At 51.8% G+C, this 17,443-nt stretch overlaps 1 protein-coding gene across 1 annotated transcript in view; it reads right to left on the reverse strand.

Annotated features, from left to right (window-relative positions):
- Positions 1–17,443, reverse strand: part of dnah6 (dynein, axonemal, heavy chain 6) — a 42,292-nt gene that overhangs the window by 21,918 nt on the left and 2,931 nt on the right. The window contains exons 10-45 of the mRNA XM_067250315.1: positions 17,246–17,356; positions 17,055–17,144; positions 16,824–16,944; positions 16,546–16,697; positions 16,286–16,438; positions 15,918–16,169; positions 15,564–15,692; positions 15,168–15,281; positions 14,874–15,017; positions 14,548–14,703; positions 13,329–13,379; positions 13,021–13,113; positions 12,768–12,887; positions 12,322–12,502; positions 12,038–12,134; positions 11,464–11,683; positions 11,001–11,165; positions 10,744–10,854; positions 10,350–10,475; positions 10,038–10,193; positions 9,284–9,445; positions 8,885–9,022; positions 8,547–8,714; positions 8,225–8,373; positions 7,382–7,489; positions 6,908–7,034; positions 6,242–6,454; positions 5,795–6,016; positions 5,476–5,598; positions 4,665–4,847; positions 4,316–4,459; positions 3,328–3,549; positions 2,925–3,072; positions 2,423–2,580; positions 1,129–1,260; positions 23–194 (exon numbers count right to left, since the gene is read on the reverse strand). Coding sequence (XP_067106416.1) covers positions 23–194; positions 1,129–1,260; positions 2,423–2,580; positions 2,925–3,072; positions 3,328–3,549; positions 4,316–4,459; positions 4,665–4,847; positions 5,476–5,598; positions 5,795–6,016; positions 6,242–6,454; positions 6,908–7,034; positions 7,382–7,489; positions 8,225–8,373; positions 8,547–8,714; positions 8,885–9,022; positions 9,284–9,445; positions 10,038–10,193; positions 10,350–10,475; positions 10,744–10,854; positions 11,001–11,165; positions 11,464–11,683; positions 12,038–12,134; positions 12,322–12,502; positions 12,768–12,887; positions 13,021–13,113; positions 13,329–13,379; positions 14,548–14,703; positions 14,874–15,017; positions 15,168–15,281; positions 15,564–15,692; positions 15,918–16,169; positions 16,286–16,438; positions 16,546–16,697; positions 16,824–16,944; positions 17,055–17,144; positions 17,246–17,356 — 5,311 coding nt within the window. The remainder of the gene's footprint in view (positions 1–22; positions 195–1,128; positions 1,261–2,422; positions 2,581–2,924; positions 3,073–3,327; positions 3,550–4,315; positions 4,460–4,664; positions 4,848–5,475; positions 5,599–5,794; positions 6,017–6,241; positions 6,455–6,907; positions 7,035–7,381; positions 7,490–8,224; positions 8,374–8,546; positions 8,715–8,884; positions 9,023–9,283; positions 9,446–10,037; positions 10,194–10,349; positions 10,476–10,743; positions 10,855–11,000; positions 11,166–11,463; positions 11,684–12,037; positions 12,135–12,321; positions 12,503–12,767; positions 12,888–13,020; positions 13,114–13,328; positions 13,380–14,547; positions 14,704–14,873; positions 15,018–15,167; positions 15,282–15,563; positions 15,693–15,917; positions 16,170–16,285; positions 16,439–16,545; positions 16,698–16,823; positions 16,945–17,054; positions 17,145–17,245; positions 17,357–17,443) is intronic.

Genomic DNA, 17,443 nt, shown 5'->3' on the forward strand with positions numbered 1-17,443 from the left:
AGTGTGAGTGTGTGTGTCCTACCCTGGACACACTTGGACAGGTCTCGGAGGTTGAAGACGTAGTGGGACTTGGCGGGCGTGGGCAGCAGGTCCACGCTCATGCGCTGGTAGATCTCCACGGCGGCGTCCACGATGCTGGCCGCACAGCTCCTCACAGCCTGGGTGAAGTCACTGAGGAAACCTCCCAGGATCGCCTGGAGGACCCACGGACGGGGGGAGACCGTGAGAGAGGGGAGAGAGAGACGGGAGAGAGAGGGGGAGAGAGAGGGAGAAAAAGAGAGGGAGAGAGAAAGACGGAGGAAGAGAGAGCGAGAGTAAGAGACAGGGAGAAAGAGGGAGAGAGATAGAGAGGAGATGACACACAAAGAGAAGAATGAGTAATGTGCAGTGTGTGTGTGTGTGTGTGTGTGTACAGACAACTCAGCCAAGCAAGAGTGTACACAGTGTCAAGGCCAGCAGGTGTTCCAGTGAAGTACTTTCATTTGGGGAACAGATGAGTGATTCAACAAATCACCAACAGGGGTCAAATGAGTGTAGCGGTTAGGGAGTCGGGCTATTAATCAGAAGGTTGCCGGTTCTATTCCTGGCTTTGCAAAATGTACTTCACCCTACTTGCCTCGGGGAGAATGTCCCTACTGTACTTACTGTAATTCGCTCTGGATAAGAGCGTCTGCTAAATGACTAAATGTAAATGCAAAATGCAAGACAACTTGGTATCATCAAATAGGATTTAAAAAACGTCATAAACCCATTGATGGAATAGTCTGGACCTGACCCTGTAAAAGTATATTTGATGAGTTATTTGATTGAATAATGAATCGTTTGATATTGAGGGTTTAGAGCCAAAAGGTGCGTAAGTGCCACGTTGGGCAAATGTGAGTAATATCAAATGATAGCTCTCAGAGATCCACTGTTGTGCCAAAAGAACACAACTGAAACGATGACCCAAAAGTTTGGAATGAAAACGAAACTGAAAGGTGGAACAGGAAAAGTGGGGCTTTGGGCGAAATATGTTTGGGCTCTCATGTCAAATCTGATACAACACACTTATGCCTCTTTGGCTCCAAGCCCTCGTTACAGTATGGACTTAAGGTGGATTCTAATCCAGGGTCAAAGTTCAAAAGGGACCTTGAAGATCTGTTTGAGGGAGTGTTCCGAGGGCGTTGGCAGACACAGCATGCTGAAGTGGCGGATGAAGCGAGGGGTCACAGGGTTACGCCCGCCCCCGGGAGGGGCGCACGCCGCCGCGATGGTCATGTCCTGGAGCGGAGAGAGGGGGAGGGGGGAGAGAGAGGAGGAAAAACCAGGAAAGAGAGAGACAAAGATAGAGAGAGTGAAGGGGTAAGAGAGACAGAGAGAGAAAGAAGTGAAGAGGGAGACCAAGACAGACCAAGAAAAAGAAGGAGGGAGAGGGAAAGAGAGAGAGGCAGAGGAAAGAGAGAGAGGCAGAGGAAGAGAGAGGCAGAGGAAAGAGAGAGGCAGAGGAAAAGAGGAGGGATAAGACTGAGATGAGTCTTAACATTCAACATCCTCAACCCTATTTTCACATTCATCTTGAGCATTGATTTGAGGTTCAATCGATACTTCATTTGAGTATTAACCTCCAGATTCATAATGCAGCAACAAGCGTTGCATTCATGATCTCTAAAGTCTGTGTGTTTTCATGTCCTCTATACCGTGTGTGTGTGTGGCTGTTTGTATGTTTCTTTGTCCTCAAGAGGGTGTTTAACAGCTCTACACACGTTGTGTGCATGTGTGATGTGTGTGTGTATGTGATGTGTGTGTGTGTGTGTGTGAACGGCCTGGTTTCCCTCTTTGGTGGGTCGAACGTAATGTTTAATATAATTTCCTGTTTAATTGGGAGGGCGCCAGAACTAGCAACTCAGCAACGTGCTCCGGAGCCCAGCCTCTCAGCCTGCCAGCCTCCATGCCTCCCAGCCTCCATGCCTCCATGCCTCCCAGCCTCCATGCCTCCCAGCCTCCATGCCTCCCAGCCTCCATGCCTCCCAGCCTCACAGCCTCCCAGCCTCACAGCCTCCCAGCCTCACAGCCTCCCAGCCTCACAGCCTCCCAGCCTCACAGCCTCCCAGCCTCAAGCCGACCTACGCCCGCTTCAAACAGAATAACTCAGCTTCTCTCCCATGGATCCTAAATGATTCACCCTGTACGCCGTCTACATTCACCACACGTGTGTGTGATGAGAGAGTGTGTGTGTATTGGCGAGATTTGATCCTAGATGAATATGAGATTTGTGGCGGACATGGTAAATAGAGGGAAACACACACATTGCCAAATATTCAAAGTGTGTGTGTGTGTGGTCACAGAGGTTTGTGTGGGATTCTCCCCCCCACACACTCGTGTGTTCGCGTGTCTGTATGGACGCTGTCGTGTGTGCTGGATGTGTGTGTGTGTGTGTCTGCACCTGGATCTCCTTCCAGAAGAACTTCTCCCGGTCGTAGAAGCCATGGAAGTCCTGGAACTGCCTCAGCAGCTCTATAGGGGGCTGGGAGCCATAGGTGTCCAGCTTGGGCATGTTCAGGTCGTCCACAAAGATCACTATCTTCTTGTTACCGGGGGCACCTGGAAATGAGGGAACGAGAGGGAGGGAGGGATTGGTGGAAGAAGGCCGAATGAGGGGCCAATGAGATGAAGTTTAAGTGACAGCGACAGGACATGTATGCACCGCCTGTCCCTCCTCTCTCCTGTCTCTGTCACTCTCTCAAGACTAGTCGGGTGCATGTGTGACTCAATCTCCGCTACCTACCTCTCTATTACCCTCTCTCTCTCTCTCTCTCTCTCTCTCGCTCTCCCCTCTCTCTCCTCCCACCTCTCTTTCTCGCTCCTTCTCCCTCCTCCCTCTCTCTCCCCCCCGTCTCCATTCCACTCCCTCTCCCTCTCCTCCTCCCTCCCTGCCTCTCTCCTACCCAGGATGTTCTTCCTCTTCTTCTCCAGTTTGGACTCAATGATCTCCTGTGTGCGTGCTGAGGACGTCTGGGCAGAGAAGTTGATGTAGACGGGGACGTAGCCCTCCCTCTCCTGAATGCTGTTGAGCAGGCCACGCGCCACCACCGACTGGAGCGCACACACACACACACACAGGCACACACACACAGGCACACCCGTGCATACAGCCGGACTCGCATGTAGACACACACACAAGCACACACACAAATACACAGAAAGACACTTCCATGAATCAACTAGGACTACGTCAAAATTCACCTGAACTTCAGTATCAGTTATGGTTAGCCACTTGTATGTGCATGTGTTTATATGTGTGTGTGTGTGTTTGTGTGTGTGTATGAATGTGTGTGTGTGTGTCCACACCTTGCCCACGCCGGTGATCCCGGTGAAGAGCACAGAGTGTCTGACGGAGAGCAGCTTCTCCATCAGGTAGCCGTAGCGCACCGTGTCGGTGGTGGGCACCAGCATCTCGAAGAACGGCAGCTCGCGGTCATACCGGAACGCAGGGATGACCCTCTCCCACGGCTCCAGGCGCTTGGTGGAGAAGTCCATGTACACGCTCCACAGGTCCCCCGAGCTGGGCAGCTACACACACACACACACACACACACAGAGACAGTCACACACACATACAGGCGAGCAAGCAAGCGCACACCCATGCAAAACACATACACATACGTGATCGCACACACACACAAGCTTGGTTTCATGCATATTATTTACACACAGCTGAAGGGTTGGCTCTCGCTCCATCTCACAGTAAACAAACTGCCCAAACACACATTCCTCTCTTTCTCCAGTTTACTCATCACCTCTTCCTTTCAATTACCATATTCTCTCCATTCCTGGAAAAGAAGGGTGGGGAAACAGAGAGAAGCAACGAAAGAGAGGGAAAGAGAGACAGACATAAAGGGAGAGAGATAGGTAGAGACCAAGAATTAGAAAGACAAAGAGATAGAGTGTGCTTCCACAAAGAGATTATGCGATCGAGCGCGAGAGAGAGCAAGAGAGAGCAGGAGAGGGAGATAGAGAGCTGAGCTCATGTTTATGCTAAATCCCCATCCACCTCATGGACCAGGGGAAGCAAAAACATAAAAATGTTTTGCTTTACATACATGAGCTCAATATTTTTCCATTTCATGTTTTCCAAATACACATTTAGTGCTCGAAAACTTTTTACCTCAATATATGTTATTGTGGTCTCGATAGACTGGCTGGCTACAACATCTGACCTTGTGGCCCTCACATCTAGCTAGTATGCGAATGTCAGCGCCAAACTCATAGGTTTCTATGGGGAATGTGGTTTGAAGGCTGTTGGTGCATGTGGTGGTGATGGGGAGGAAGGCCCTACCTTGGCATCACTGTTGTCCTCAAACTGTTGCCGGACGAAGCTGTCGAAGGCGTCCCAGTAATCATCCGTCACGTTGCCCCCCACAGACCAAAGGTAGCAGAACACAAAGGTCTGGCACACCACGCTGTTGAGGTTCTTGGCATCCTGACATCCACACACACACACACACACACGCAGACATACAGAGGAGAGTTTGTTTCCAAGATCCGGAAGGACGTGTCCGGCTATGAGAGTGCATGTGGAATCAGCATACCGCATACGTTCTCCCATCCACCGTGTGTGTGTACGCGCGTGGGTGTACACGTGTGTGTGTACACGTGCGTGTGTGTGTGTGTGTGTGTGGGCGCACCATGCCGAGGTCGGGGCCCCCGCTGCCAAGCAGCAGAGCCTCCAGCAGGCAGCAGAGGGAGGTGACCTTGCTGATGTCCACCTGGCCCATGGCCTGGACGCAGCGCCGCTGGACGAACTGCAGGCCGCGCTCCACGTACTGCTCAAACAGCTCCAGCAGGTACGTACGCACCCCCTCTGGGAACTGGGGGAGGGAGACACACAAGAAAGGGAGAAGACAGAAGGACAAAAAGAGCGAGAGAGAAATAGATAGAAAAAGAGAGACAGTTAGGGAGACAGAGAGTAAGACGGAAAGAGAGCGAGAGAGAGAGAGAGAGAGAGAGAGAGAGAGAGAGAGAGAGAGAGAGAGAGAGAGAGAAAGTCGGATCATTTCCAACGCTTTGCTTCCACGTGTGTTGAATTGAAGGGCTGTGCGCAAACTCCAGGCTCATCACTTTCCCCACCAGACAGGAAACACACTGACAGACACCCCACAGCACTTTGTCAGCTCAAATTCATAGGTAAGCCCCTGAAAACCTTTGAAAACATGCGTGTCCTGCAAAATAGGAAGAGAGAGTTCAAAACCCCCTGCTCAGGGCATGGACCTGTGTACCACTTAGGAGGGGGGCTGTACAGAGTCACCTTTGAAGCCTCATTTCTCACCAAACAGAAACGCACACAGTGGTCAGCGGAAGGATGTTTTCATTTTTTTTTTTTAAGAAACACCACAACAAAACAACAATAGAAAAAATATATACACATTTCAAAAAACTGCAGAATAATAACCGTTTGGTGGTGGTGTTTTGTGGTTTGTTGTCTGTGTGTTTTGGTACCTTTTTGCCTAGTCTAGTGATCCATGTCTGGACGTAGGGGGTCCACTTGAGCTCCTCAGAGTCGATGTAGACCATCCCACACCGACTCACTGTGGCTGGGGATGCCACCGCAAGGTCCTGGACCTGGGACACACACAGACACACATCCACATTTGAACAAACATGGACACATGCGCACACATGTGCAACAATACACACACACACACACACACAGAAGAACATGCACAAATGCACAGATACACGAATACACACATCAAATAAATGTTCCCACCCCTGTCTTTAACAGCCCCCCCTCAGACACACACACACAGAGGCAGACCTCAAACACCATGTGTATGGAGGGCGACAGCTTGATCCTCTCGCTGTTGGCCAGACACAGCATCTTGTTGTCGTCCAGGACCGTGTTCATGTTCTCGATCCACAGGGCGTCCACCGGCCCGTCGCTGACGATCCACTTGTGGTCATCGCTGGTGTCGTTGGCCGCCGTGCGCACGCTCAGGGCCATCAGGCCGTCCCGCCACTCCAGGGTCAGAATGTTCACCTGGAGGTGGGGAAGGTCAAGGGTCAGGGCTCCTGGGTCTGTTACTTGGTGAGGGATTTGGGGATTCGAGGTAAGGAGTCAGGGGTTACAATGTAGGGATTAGGGGTTACAGTTTAGGGATTGGGAGTTAGAAATGAGGAGTTCAAATGTAGTAGTGTGGTTCCTTCACACGTCAGGTTTAGGGTGGTGGGGGTCAGGGGGTCACAGGGTGGAGCATCAGGGTACCTCTCCGTACAGCTCCCCCATAGTGACAGACTTGGGGTTGAGGATGTAGGTCTTGACGGGCAGGTAGAAGGGGTTGTTGGCGCCGTAGCCCAGGCGATGGAGGGTCTCCAGGGTGTCGGCCAGCACGGTGTACACCGTGGTCTTGCCCCCGCCCGTGGGGCCCACCAGCATCACGCCGTGGCGCACGATCATCGTCTCATACAGCTGGATGACCTGGGGGGGAGAGAGAGAGACAGAGAGAGACACAGACAGACAGACAGAGAGACAGAGACAGAGAGACACAGACAGACAGAGAGAGACAGAGAGAGAGAGAGAGAGAGAGAGAGAGAGAGAGAGAGAGAGAGAGAGAGACAGACAGACAGACAGACAGACAGACAGACAGACAGAGAGAGAGAGAGAGAGACAGACAGACAGACAGACAGACAGACAGACAGACAGAGAGAGAGAGAGAGAGAGAGACAGACAGACAGACAGACAGACAGACAGACAGAGAGAGAGAGAGAGAGAGAGAGAGAGAGAGAGAGAGAGAGACAGACAGAGAGAGAGACAGACAGAGAGAGACAGAGAGAGAGAGAAAAAAAAGCTAAATGTGTATGCCTGGATTGTTATGACGGTGGTGTGTGTGTGTGTGTGGGGGTTGGGTGGGTTGGGAGGGGGGGTAGGGACCTTGTTGGTCATGGTTGCGAGCGGCTGCAGGTTGCGGAGCGTGAGAGACTCCAGGATGGTGGAGTGGAGGATCCCGTAGTCGTGCTCCGGGATGCACACCCCAGGGAACAGGTCAGACAGGATACCGCTAGGACACACGCATGTTATAAATCACAAAGACATGGCCGTGCACACACACGGGATAGATATTTATCACAAAGACATGGGAACACAAACGCGTTATAAATATTTATCACAAAGACAAGGGCACTCAAACCCATACGCACACACAGACACACATCATAAATGTATATCACAAAGACACACGCATGTACACACACACATTTGAAAACACAAAGACACACACATACACACTGCATGGGGAGAGTCTGGTCACTAGGTGTACCATGAAAGCAGAACCTTTGGATGGTTCCTAACAGGTATAGCATTAGCATTAGGGCCTCAGCCCTCCTCTAGCCTAGCTCAGAACATTACCTGAATAGAACAGTGTCGTCTGTGAGGAACTTGGGCAGGTTAGCATCCCTCAGGGCCCGGATGAGAACCACGTCCTCACTTAGGTGAGGGTTCTCCCTCTTCAGAGACCTGGGGGAACACACACACACACACACAATCAAGCTGTGATAACGAATGCGCTTGTCGTGGTTAACACACGACATGGCAAAGTATCTGAGAATCTCCCATGAATCACTCACTCATTACAGAAAACCCTCGAGAAATTGTACTTATTACCACATGCATCACTCGGAAGGGTTACCTTCACAAACGACGTTATGCACTGAAGCCTGCACACACACACACACACACGCACGCCTGCTCTTACTTCATTTTTTTGGGGGGCATTTCGGCCTTTAATATTTATTTCTGATGGAGATAGTGGATTTGGAACGAACAGGAAATGTGAGGAGAGATTCATCCCTGTCTAGTCCTCATTACAGCAACAACCCCCCCCCCACACACACACTCTCTGGGATCATTAGCACCCTAACCAGACTTGGGCTGGGAGTTAAACAGAGCAGAGATGCTCCGCCTCAACACGTTAACTGGGACGTCAGCACTTTCCATTTCTCCAAAGTGAAAATACATAAAAGAGTAATTATGCTTGCCAGGCAATCGGGCTGAGTCACTTGATTGACTCAGTTGTTGTCCTGAACAACGCCTTACTCATGTTGGGGGAGTAACTCAGAACATTTCTGTGATTGCTGTCTGTTATGTCTGGATGAGCTACGCAGGTGATGGCAAAGACTGTTATGGCCCCTAAAATCCATGAATATGCCATAAAGCGCAATCCCAGTTTCTGAATGGAGCCGTCTGTCTCACCCGGCCATGACCAGGACAGACTTGACGGCCCTCATGCCGAAGTCGTAGTGGTCCTGCTGGGAGAGCTGCTCCGAGCACAGCTTGTACATCTGGGTCATCTTCCTGGCCAGGGTCTTACTGGACTCAAAGCCCTCAGAGTACAGAATCACCTGGGGTGGAACGGCCCGACACACACACACACACAGACACACACACACACAAACACACACACAGACACTTCCTCAATGTCACACTCACTTTCAGAGGAACACAGAATAAGTCAAAGCTAGGTATTAAAGTTAAACAGACGTGCGCACACACACACACACACTCTCTCTCTGACCTCGGCGATGAGGGCGTAGTTGGGCACCATCATGGCGATGGGTCTGAACAGGGCTTTGAGGTTGTCTGGCAGCTCGGTGCGGCCTGCGTAGCCTGGGTTCATGGTGATGAAGGCAGCGCACGTCATCACCAGCTTGATCTCACGGCCCTCGAACATGAACCTGGACAGCTGGAGAGGGGGACACACACACACACAGGCACAGACATGCACACAAAAACACACAGACACAAGCGCAAACCCCAAAAAAGTCCCTTTAAAACCCTGTCATGGAGTTAAAGTCATGTTCCTGCGTAGTGCTTTTCACAGGACTTCCAAGGCGGGAGGGTGGATCTGTGCACCTTTGCCATCTTGGCGTTGCGGATGGTGATGAGCTGCTGGGCGATGACAGACAGCACCTCGATGTCGATGCGGTTGAACTCGTCGAAGCAGCACCAGGCTCCCGATTGGGCCAGGCCACTGAAGAACCGCCCCATCATCTGGGAAGGGGGTACGGTGATTGGGTGAAACAACTGTTGACTGACAGCTAAATCGAGCAAGGTGTGGAGCGTCCATTATCATAACTATGATCATAATCCCAATGTCTGGTTTGTCAGTGGTCTAACGGCATGCTTAGCTGAAGAGGATGACTTGGCTGATTGCTGTGGATGCACCACCATCTAGTGCTTCAGTCTGGGAAACGCAATTGAAGAAAGAAGTGAAGTAAAGGAGGAGTGCAAAGGAGGAGGACAAGAGGAGACCTTGTAGTCCAGGCCGTCAGAGCAGTTGAACACCACACACTGGATGGCCAGGGCCTTGGCCAGGTCCTTAGTGGTCTCTGTCTTCCCCGTCCCTGCCGGGCCGGCGGGGGCCCCTCCCAGGTCCAGCTGGAGAGCCCCCATCAGACACAGGTAGCACCGGTCCTGCAAACACACCGGAGGGGGGACGGGGGGACGGAGGGAGGGAGGGAACATGGGTTGGTGGATGGAGAGATAGGTGATTAGGTGGATGGGTAGGAAGATGGCTGGATGGATGGATGGATGGATAGGTGGAAAGGTGAATGGATAATTGGCTGGATGGGTGGCTGGATAAACACGACTCATGTTTGATCAATCGCATACACAAAAGCAACTTCCATCTAAATGTGAGACACAAGCACATGCCTTCAGGCTGCAGTTAGGAACCCAGTTTGTACCTCAGAGGTGTGATACTAGTGATGGGGATAGTAATTAACTCATGTACATATATACAGGGTCCTGAAAAGACAAGCCTCTAGACAGAGACAGGGATGTCTCCACTGACTACAAGTGCTCTGCTCCTGCAATATCAACCTAATGAAAACCTCAGTCCTGAGGCACACATGCACACATTTCCATTGTAATAGGCCTAACTAAATTAGAGTGGTGGTTGCCCCTTCTTGATTGCTAAACCCTTCTGTGTGTTTCGATACAGAAATGCTATCCTGTGCATGTCTAGATGTGCGAGTGTGTGAGTGTATGTGTGTGTGTGTAGTACCGTAAGGGGGGTGATGACCAGGCGTGGGCAGGCCCCCAGGTACTCATATCCATAGATGTACATGGAGAGGGCCATGCGGGCGACACAGTTGTCCAGGTCCAGGTCCCAGTAGTAACGGAGCTGTCTCTGCCACTCAAAGTTGCTGCTAGAGTCCACCTACACACACACACAGATACAGACACACACACAGACACACACACACAGACATACCATACACACGGATATTAGACACAGGTACAATGCCACTCCGAAACCCTCCTAAAACTCCACTACACACAAGGCAGTGGGGAGGTGGAAGTGTTTGGGTCCTACCTTCCGCTGGACGAGGTCGGTGACGATGTCTCTGGCGTGCACGTCAGTGGTGATGAGGGCCGTGATGATGTTCCTGTGGAGGCTGGGGAGCTGGCCTCTCACCAGGGCTGCCAGGGCGTTCAGCCTCTGGAGCACACACACACACACACACACACATACATATATGCATAAGTATATGCGCATACACGCAGGCATAAACACAAACAAACATGCATAAATACATAAGTAAATACCAACACAAACACACAAACAGACGTCACACAACGTTGTGCACAACACACACGTCCACACTCCACCCCCCCCCCCCCCCCCCCCAGGTGACCTCATGCATTAGGAGGAGAAAAGCAGAGGCCTGCAGTGGTGCGTATCCGCCAGAGGGTGGTGTGAGACTTACATCAAAGTTGGTGAACTCAAACTCCTGCAGGGCCTGGAAGTGGTCGTGGTCTCCCTCCAGACAGCCGTCCAAGTCGCGGCACCACATCAACTGGGAGATGGTCAGCACCACCTGGTGGACGGGAAGATGAAGTGCAACTTCAATACACAGTGCTACTGAATGAACACCACCACACTGTGAGAAGGCAGAGCGTCCTCAGTGGCATCGCTTGTAGAACACAAATGACACGGACGTAAGGTGTGTGTGTGTGTGTGTACCTGTGAGGGGTGTCCGGCCACCACCCACTCCTCCCTGGTCCTGCTCTGGTAGTCAGCGATGGAGGCCTTGCTGAGGCGGCGCAGGGAGGAGAACATGGCCTCCTCCACCTTCCCCAGCCAGTCCTCCACGTTCCCACGTGCCTTCAGCCCTTTGGCCAGGCCCACCTGCACACACACACACATGTAGACACACATGCACATACACACACATGCAAACACACACACACACACAAACTGGGTGAGGGAGTGTTGGTTCCAGAGAGCGAGACATTGACGAAGTGAGCGAATCAAGGAGCCCAGCTGCAGATTCAGAGACATGTCACATGTCAAAGAGAGCTGTGGATAGTCCGAGAGAGACGCAACATCAGAAGCAGCATAGAGAGAAAGAGAGAGATGCCACACTAGAGGAGGAACCAGAGCAGTGACCAGCCAGAGAGATCCCAGAGAGAGACCAGCAGTCTACCTTCTCTCCCTCGGGCGACACCATGGCCAGGATCTCGTTGCTGTACACCTTCTCGTGCTCGCCGTCGGCGGGCCCCGCCCCCTTGGCGACCGGCGGCAGCAGGGCGAACTCCAGACGGGAGATGGCGTCGAAGCACTTCCTGAGGTGTGGCTGCACGGCCTGGGGGTTCCGCGTCTGGGCCAGGATCTCCAGCAGCTCGTCGTTGGACAGGAAGTAGAACCTGGGAAGGGACGGCGTCGGGGGTGATGCGAGCGAGGCCGAGCGCCATCCAATGGCATGACAAATCTCCGTTCGAATATAAAACGTTTTATGGAATTCTCAAACATTTATAGCTTTATGTAAATGCTGTAAATGTACAGCATTTATGCAGCTAAATGACTGTTGAAGTAGCAGACCTCGGTCAATCACAATGATCCATGCCTTCCAAGTAATTGAGGTGCATTTGATATGACTCCCACTTAGCACAAACGAGACTGATCCATTAGTCTCATTGCAGTGGGTGAGATAAATCAAGTGTTAGCGATGGCATTTGACGGTACTGGTTATTAGCCTGGGTTGTGTTTTGGTGCGGTACCTGGGGAAGATGACCCTCTTGGACTCCAGATAGGCCTCCAGACATTTCTGGATCTGGTCCAAAAGAGCATTGTTGTTCTGGAAGATCTCCAGAAGACCTGAGCAAAGCAAACAACATGTTGAGAAAGTGGATAAACGTGTGTGTGTGTTTGTGTGTGTCTATATGAATCCTTGTATGTGCTTGTGTGTATGTGTGTGTGCAGGAGTGTGTGTGTGTTCTGTGTGTATCATCGTTTGTCTGTTTGTGTGCATGTACAGTATGTCCACAGGAGTGTGTGTGTGTACCAGGCTGAGTGGAGGCCCTCAGAGCGTTGGGCAGCCTGTTGACCTTCCTCATGATCTCCTTCCAGGACTTGTCCACCTGCAGGAACATCTTGGCCTCAGCTGGCAGCTGTCTCTGGATGTCTGGAGCACTGAAGATGCTCTCCAGGTACAACCAGTTACGCTGACACGTCAACCACTCGTCCTGGAGGGAGGGAGGGAGGGAGGGAGGGGGGGAGAGGAAAAGAAGGTGTGGGGAGGAGGGGGAGGGGGGAGGGGAGGAGAAAGGATGAGAAGGAGGGAGGTGGAGAGGGGGAGAGAGAGAGGGGAGGACCACAATCATGTCCATCACCAAATCGTAAACAATTGATACGGTATTTACGGTACATACCGTTTACTGTTTAGATATAATCCTGTTCCAGATGGAAAGATTTAGAGCCTTAATCAGCCTGCGTGTGCGGAGATCTCACCAGGGTCTGGCTGAACAGGGCCAGCTGTCTCTGCCAGTCGTCTACTCTGGCCTTGATGGGTCCCACGTAGCGCGACGACGCCACTGTGGCCATGTTAATGGTGCTGTCATCCAGGAGCACCTGGCAGCACGCACACACACACACACACCAAACAGACACACCGAGATGCTTGGTCGCAGTCCACCAAAATGAGCGCAGGATGACGGTGGGATGAGATGATGGAGCGTGAGGAGGATGATGATGAGGTCCTAACCTGGATGTCGTCAGTCCCTCCCAGGATGAAGACGTCTTTGGTCTCACGGTGGGAGAGGACCGCAAACTCGGTGGTCTTCCACGAGTCCTCCACCTAAACACACACGGCCGTGGTGGGGGTTCACACAAACACAAGGATCTCTTTGGGAAATCTTCCCTTTTCCATCCATCCATCCTTCCCTCCCTCACTCTGCCTTCCTTTCTTCCTTTAGCCTTCCTTCCTTCCTTTATCCTTCCTTCCTTCCTTTATCCTTCCTTCCTTCCCTCCTTCCCTCCCTCCCTGCCTCCCAGCACCTCTCCCTCCCTTACCTTCTTGAGGATGGTCTCTAGGGAAGCTTCTCCTGAGGCCTGGCCAGACACCTGGAGGGGAGAGCAGGGTGGTCACCACATCATCACATCACCACATCATCACATCACCACATCACCACATCATCACATCACCACATCACCACATTATCACATCATCACATCACCACATCATCACATCACCACATCACCACATTATCACATCATCACATCACCACATCATCACATCACCACATCATCACATCATCACATCAACACATCATCACATTATCACATCACCACATCACCGCATCACCACATCACCACATCACTACATCACTACATCACCACATCATCATATCATCACATCACCACATCACCACATCATCATATCATCACATCACCACATCACCACATCACCACATCAACACATCACTACATCACCACATCATCACATCACCACATCACCACATCACCACATCATCACATCATCACATCATCACATCACCACATCATCATATCATCACATCACCACATCACCACATCAACACATCACTACATCACCACATCACCACATCACCACATCATCACATCACCACATCACCACATCACCACATCACCACATCAACACATCACTACATCACCACATCAACACATCACCACATCACCGCATCACCACATCACCACATCACCACATCATCACATCATCACATCACCACATCACCACATCATCACATCACCACATCACCACATCAACACATCACTACATCACCACATCACCACATCATCATATCATCACATCACCACATCACCACACAGCTGTACATGATCTTGAGGGAAGAAAGAGAATCGGAACCCACCACAAGTAGATGTGTTTGCGTGTCTGTCCATGTGTGTTGCTGTGTGTGTGTGTGTGTGTGTATGTATGTATCTGTGTTTATGTCAAATCAAATCAAAATGTATTTGTACAGCCCTTTTTACACGCAAGCATGTCACAGAGGGCTTCACATACACCCATAGATCTGCCCCTCAACCAACCTCAACCCTCAAGGAAGACAAGGAAAAACCCCCAGAAAAACTCACTGCAGGAGAAAAAATTGAAGAAACCTTGGGAGGAGCAATTCAGTGAGGGATCCTCCTTATGTGTGTCTAGCCATGTGTGTGTGTACGTCTGTGGCTTTCTGTGTCCGTGCCAGTCGGTGTGTGTGTGTGTCCACGAGTGTGCGGTATGTGTGTGTGTTACCTCCTGGATCTCAACGGTGTAGTGGAAGATGTTGAGCTGCTCCAGTGAGGCCAGAGTGAGAGGCTCCTCGGTGAGGCTGGCCTCTACGATGGCCTCCAGCATCTCCCAGTGACGGCCCTTCAGACACGGGTTACGCAGGTCCGTCACCACCGGCAACTAGGGGGGGGGAGGAGGAGTACATGTTTGTTATGCTGTACGCTGTACGCACACACACACAGGTACACAATGCTCCGTCACACACTCAAAAGCACAAACACCCAACACCCAACCTTGGTCATGAGTCTGAAGGAAGAATCGGGGCGAAGACTACACACACACACACACACCTTCTCCCTCATGGCCTCCACCTTCTCCTTGAGGTGGGGCACCACGTTGTTGGGGGGCAGGCCCTTCTCCAACTGATTCACTGACTTGGCGTACTTGTTGACCTGGATGCTCAGCTGCTCTGGGTCCAACTCCTCAAACTTACACTGGAGGGGAGGGGGGAGAAGGGAGGATGAGAGGGAAAGAGAGAAAAGCAGAGAAGAGGAGGGGAGAGGAGGGGTGCACCATGTCAAGACAAGGTGTTTGACGCCGGATAATCTTACTCCAACCCCCACAACCCCTTCTCTCCATCCCACCTCCATCCATCCAGCCTGCAGGAGGTCCCACTCCTCCAGAGAGTCCCACAGCAAGTGCTTGAGCTTGACCTCCGCACTCAGCTCCTCCAGGGCCTCGTACTTGGTCACCTCCACCTGGAGGGTCAAAGGTTAAAGGTTAGAGGTGGCGATGGAGGTGTCATAACCGTTCTCAGCCCCTCCAGAACCTCATAAATGGTTACTTCCATTTGGAAGGTCAAAGGTTAAAAAGTAGAGAAGTCAACTGAAAGTAAATGAAGGATTAGGAGATCAATAATCCCCGAAACTACAGGGATCTTAAAATGAATCCATTCGAGAACAGAGATTTCTCCAGGAAAGAATGGCCTTCCATGAAGAGTGAGTTTGGGGCGCCCCCTGGAGGCAAGAGCAGGACTACACCTTGAAGTTCTTCTGGTAGGACCTATAGGTGAAGGCCTGGGCCTGCAGCTCGTCTATGGAGATCTGGATCTCATCCAGCAGCAGGCGCAGCTTGGGCCGATCCGCCTCGATGTCCAGGATCTGACGGTCCTGATGACAGACACACACACACACACACACATACACACACACACAAGCAATCAGGCATGGAAACACCGTCATATTTACTTGCGTGGATGTTCGAGAGCACAAGGGTTCAAGATCAAGAGTGTCAGGGAGTTATGCATCTATTTGATGTATGCAAATGTGTGAACACACAGGTGTGCACCTCCACACACACACACACACACAGACAGACAGACGGTGCGTGGTTACCTGGGCCTGCTGCTGCACCCTCCTGACCTCCAGGTTGAGCTCGGTGATGTCCTTCTGCAGGTGGCTGCAGAACTTGTCCACGTTGGCGTCCCTCTCGCCCACCGCCTTGTCGATGGCGTTCTTCACCGAGGTGATGGAGGGGTGGAGCGTAGCGTACACGGCAAAGTCCTCGGGGGGCGTGGGCACGGAGTACAGGCCAATCAGCTTGTACATCTCAGTCACGGTCTCGGTCTGCTGGTCCAGCACCACGATCTGAGTAGAGGAGAGTAAAGGAGAGGAGAGTACACACATTGTATTGCTTCCATGCAAGGGAAGACAACATCCTTGTGTTGATGATGATGATGATGATGATGATGGCGCTCTCTCACCCTCTCCTGGACCTCCTCCAGGAAGGTGAGGGAGTTGACGAACTCGATGGTGGCCGTGGGGCCGAACTCCAGCTTGAACTGGGCGTCCTGGGATTCGGCGATGACGGCGTCTATCTTCCTCTTAGCCAGCAGGGGGAGCATGTCGTTGATGGCCTGAGGGGAGTGGGGGGGGTGGGAAAAAGGTGAGGAATGTGTGTGTGCACCCCTGCGTGTCCCTGCACTCATGTATTTCACGTGTGTGTGTGTGTGTGTGCCCTGACCTCCAGACACCTCAGGGGTGAGGGGATGAGCTTGCCCTTCAGCTGGGTGGTGTCCACCACCAGCATGCCCAGGTGTCTCTTCTGCTTGATGGCCAGGGCCTCCTTATGCTCCCGGTGGTACTTCTCCAGGCTCTCCGCAAAGAACGCCACCCCTGAGTGGGTGGCACACACACACACACACACAGCAGATCTAAAACTTCATACACCTCCTTTTCGGCATTAGTAACATCACTGATGATGTTGATGATGATGTCGATGATGAAGGTGATGAAGAGTACCGTGGTCCTGCTGCCGGAGTTTGTCCAGGTCCAGGCTCTCGTTTTCCCGGTAGATGAGACGGAAGCGCTCGAAGGTGCGCGAGTACACGCTCGCCGAGTCAAAGGCAAACTGGAGCGATTGCTGTGCGGGGTGAAAGGAAGCGTGACAGAGAGAGAAACATAGGATCACATGATCACCTCTCCGCTCACGTCAGGTGGGAGGACGATCTGGCATGTGTGCAGACTGCAGACCTTGATGCTGAGCACGATGGTCGTGAGGTGTTTGTCATCTTCAAGCATGGACTCCAGACTGGGACCATCTCCGCACACCTTCTCCTCTATCTGGACATACACACACACACACACAGTTATGAAATGCAGTTATAAATGTAGAAAATGTTTTATGAGCTGGGCATCCTGATAGGTGTTTTCCTGTGACGCACCTTGTTACTGATCATGGGCTGAGTGAAGGCATCAAAGTACGAGTCAGGAACCAACGTCTCCAGGGAGAGAACCGTCTCGTGGAACTGAGAGATGATCTCTGTTACACACTCCTGTCGGAAGAACACGCACACGGATATGTCAACATGAGGGAAATCAGGTTGTGAGTCGGAGCGGTCATGCTGACATCACGGGGGAGG

The sequence above is a fragment of the Osmerus mordax genome, chromosome 14, assembly GCF_038355195.1.
Source record: "Osmerus mordax isolate fOsmMor3 chromosome 14, fOsmMor3.pri, whole genome shotgun sequence".
Classification (NCBI taxonomy): Eukaryota; Metazoa; Chordata; class Actinopteri; order Osmeriformes; family Osmeridae; genus Osmerus; species Osmerus mordax.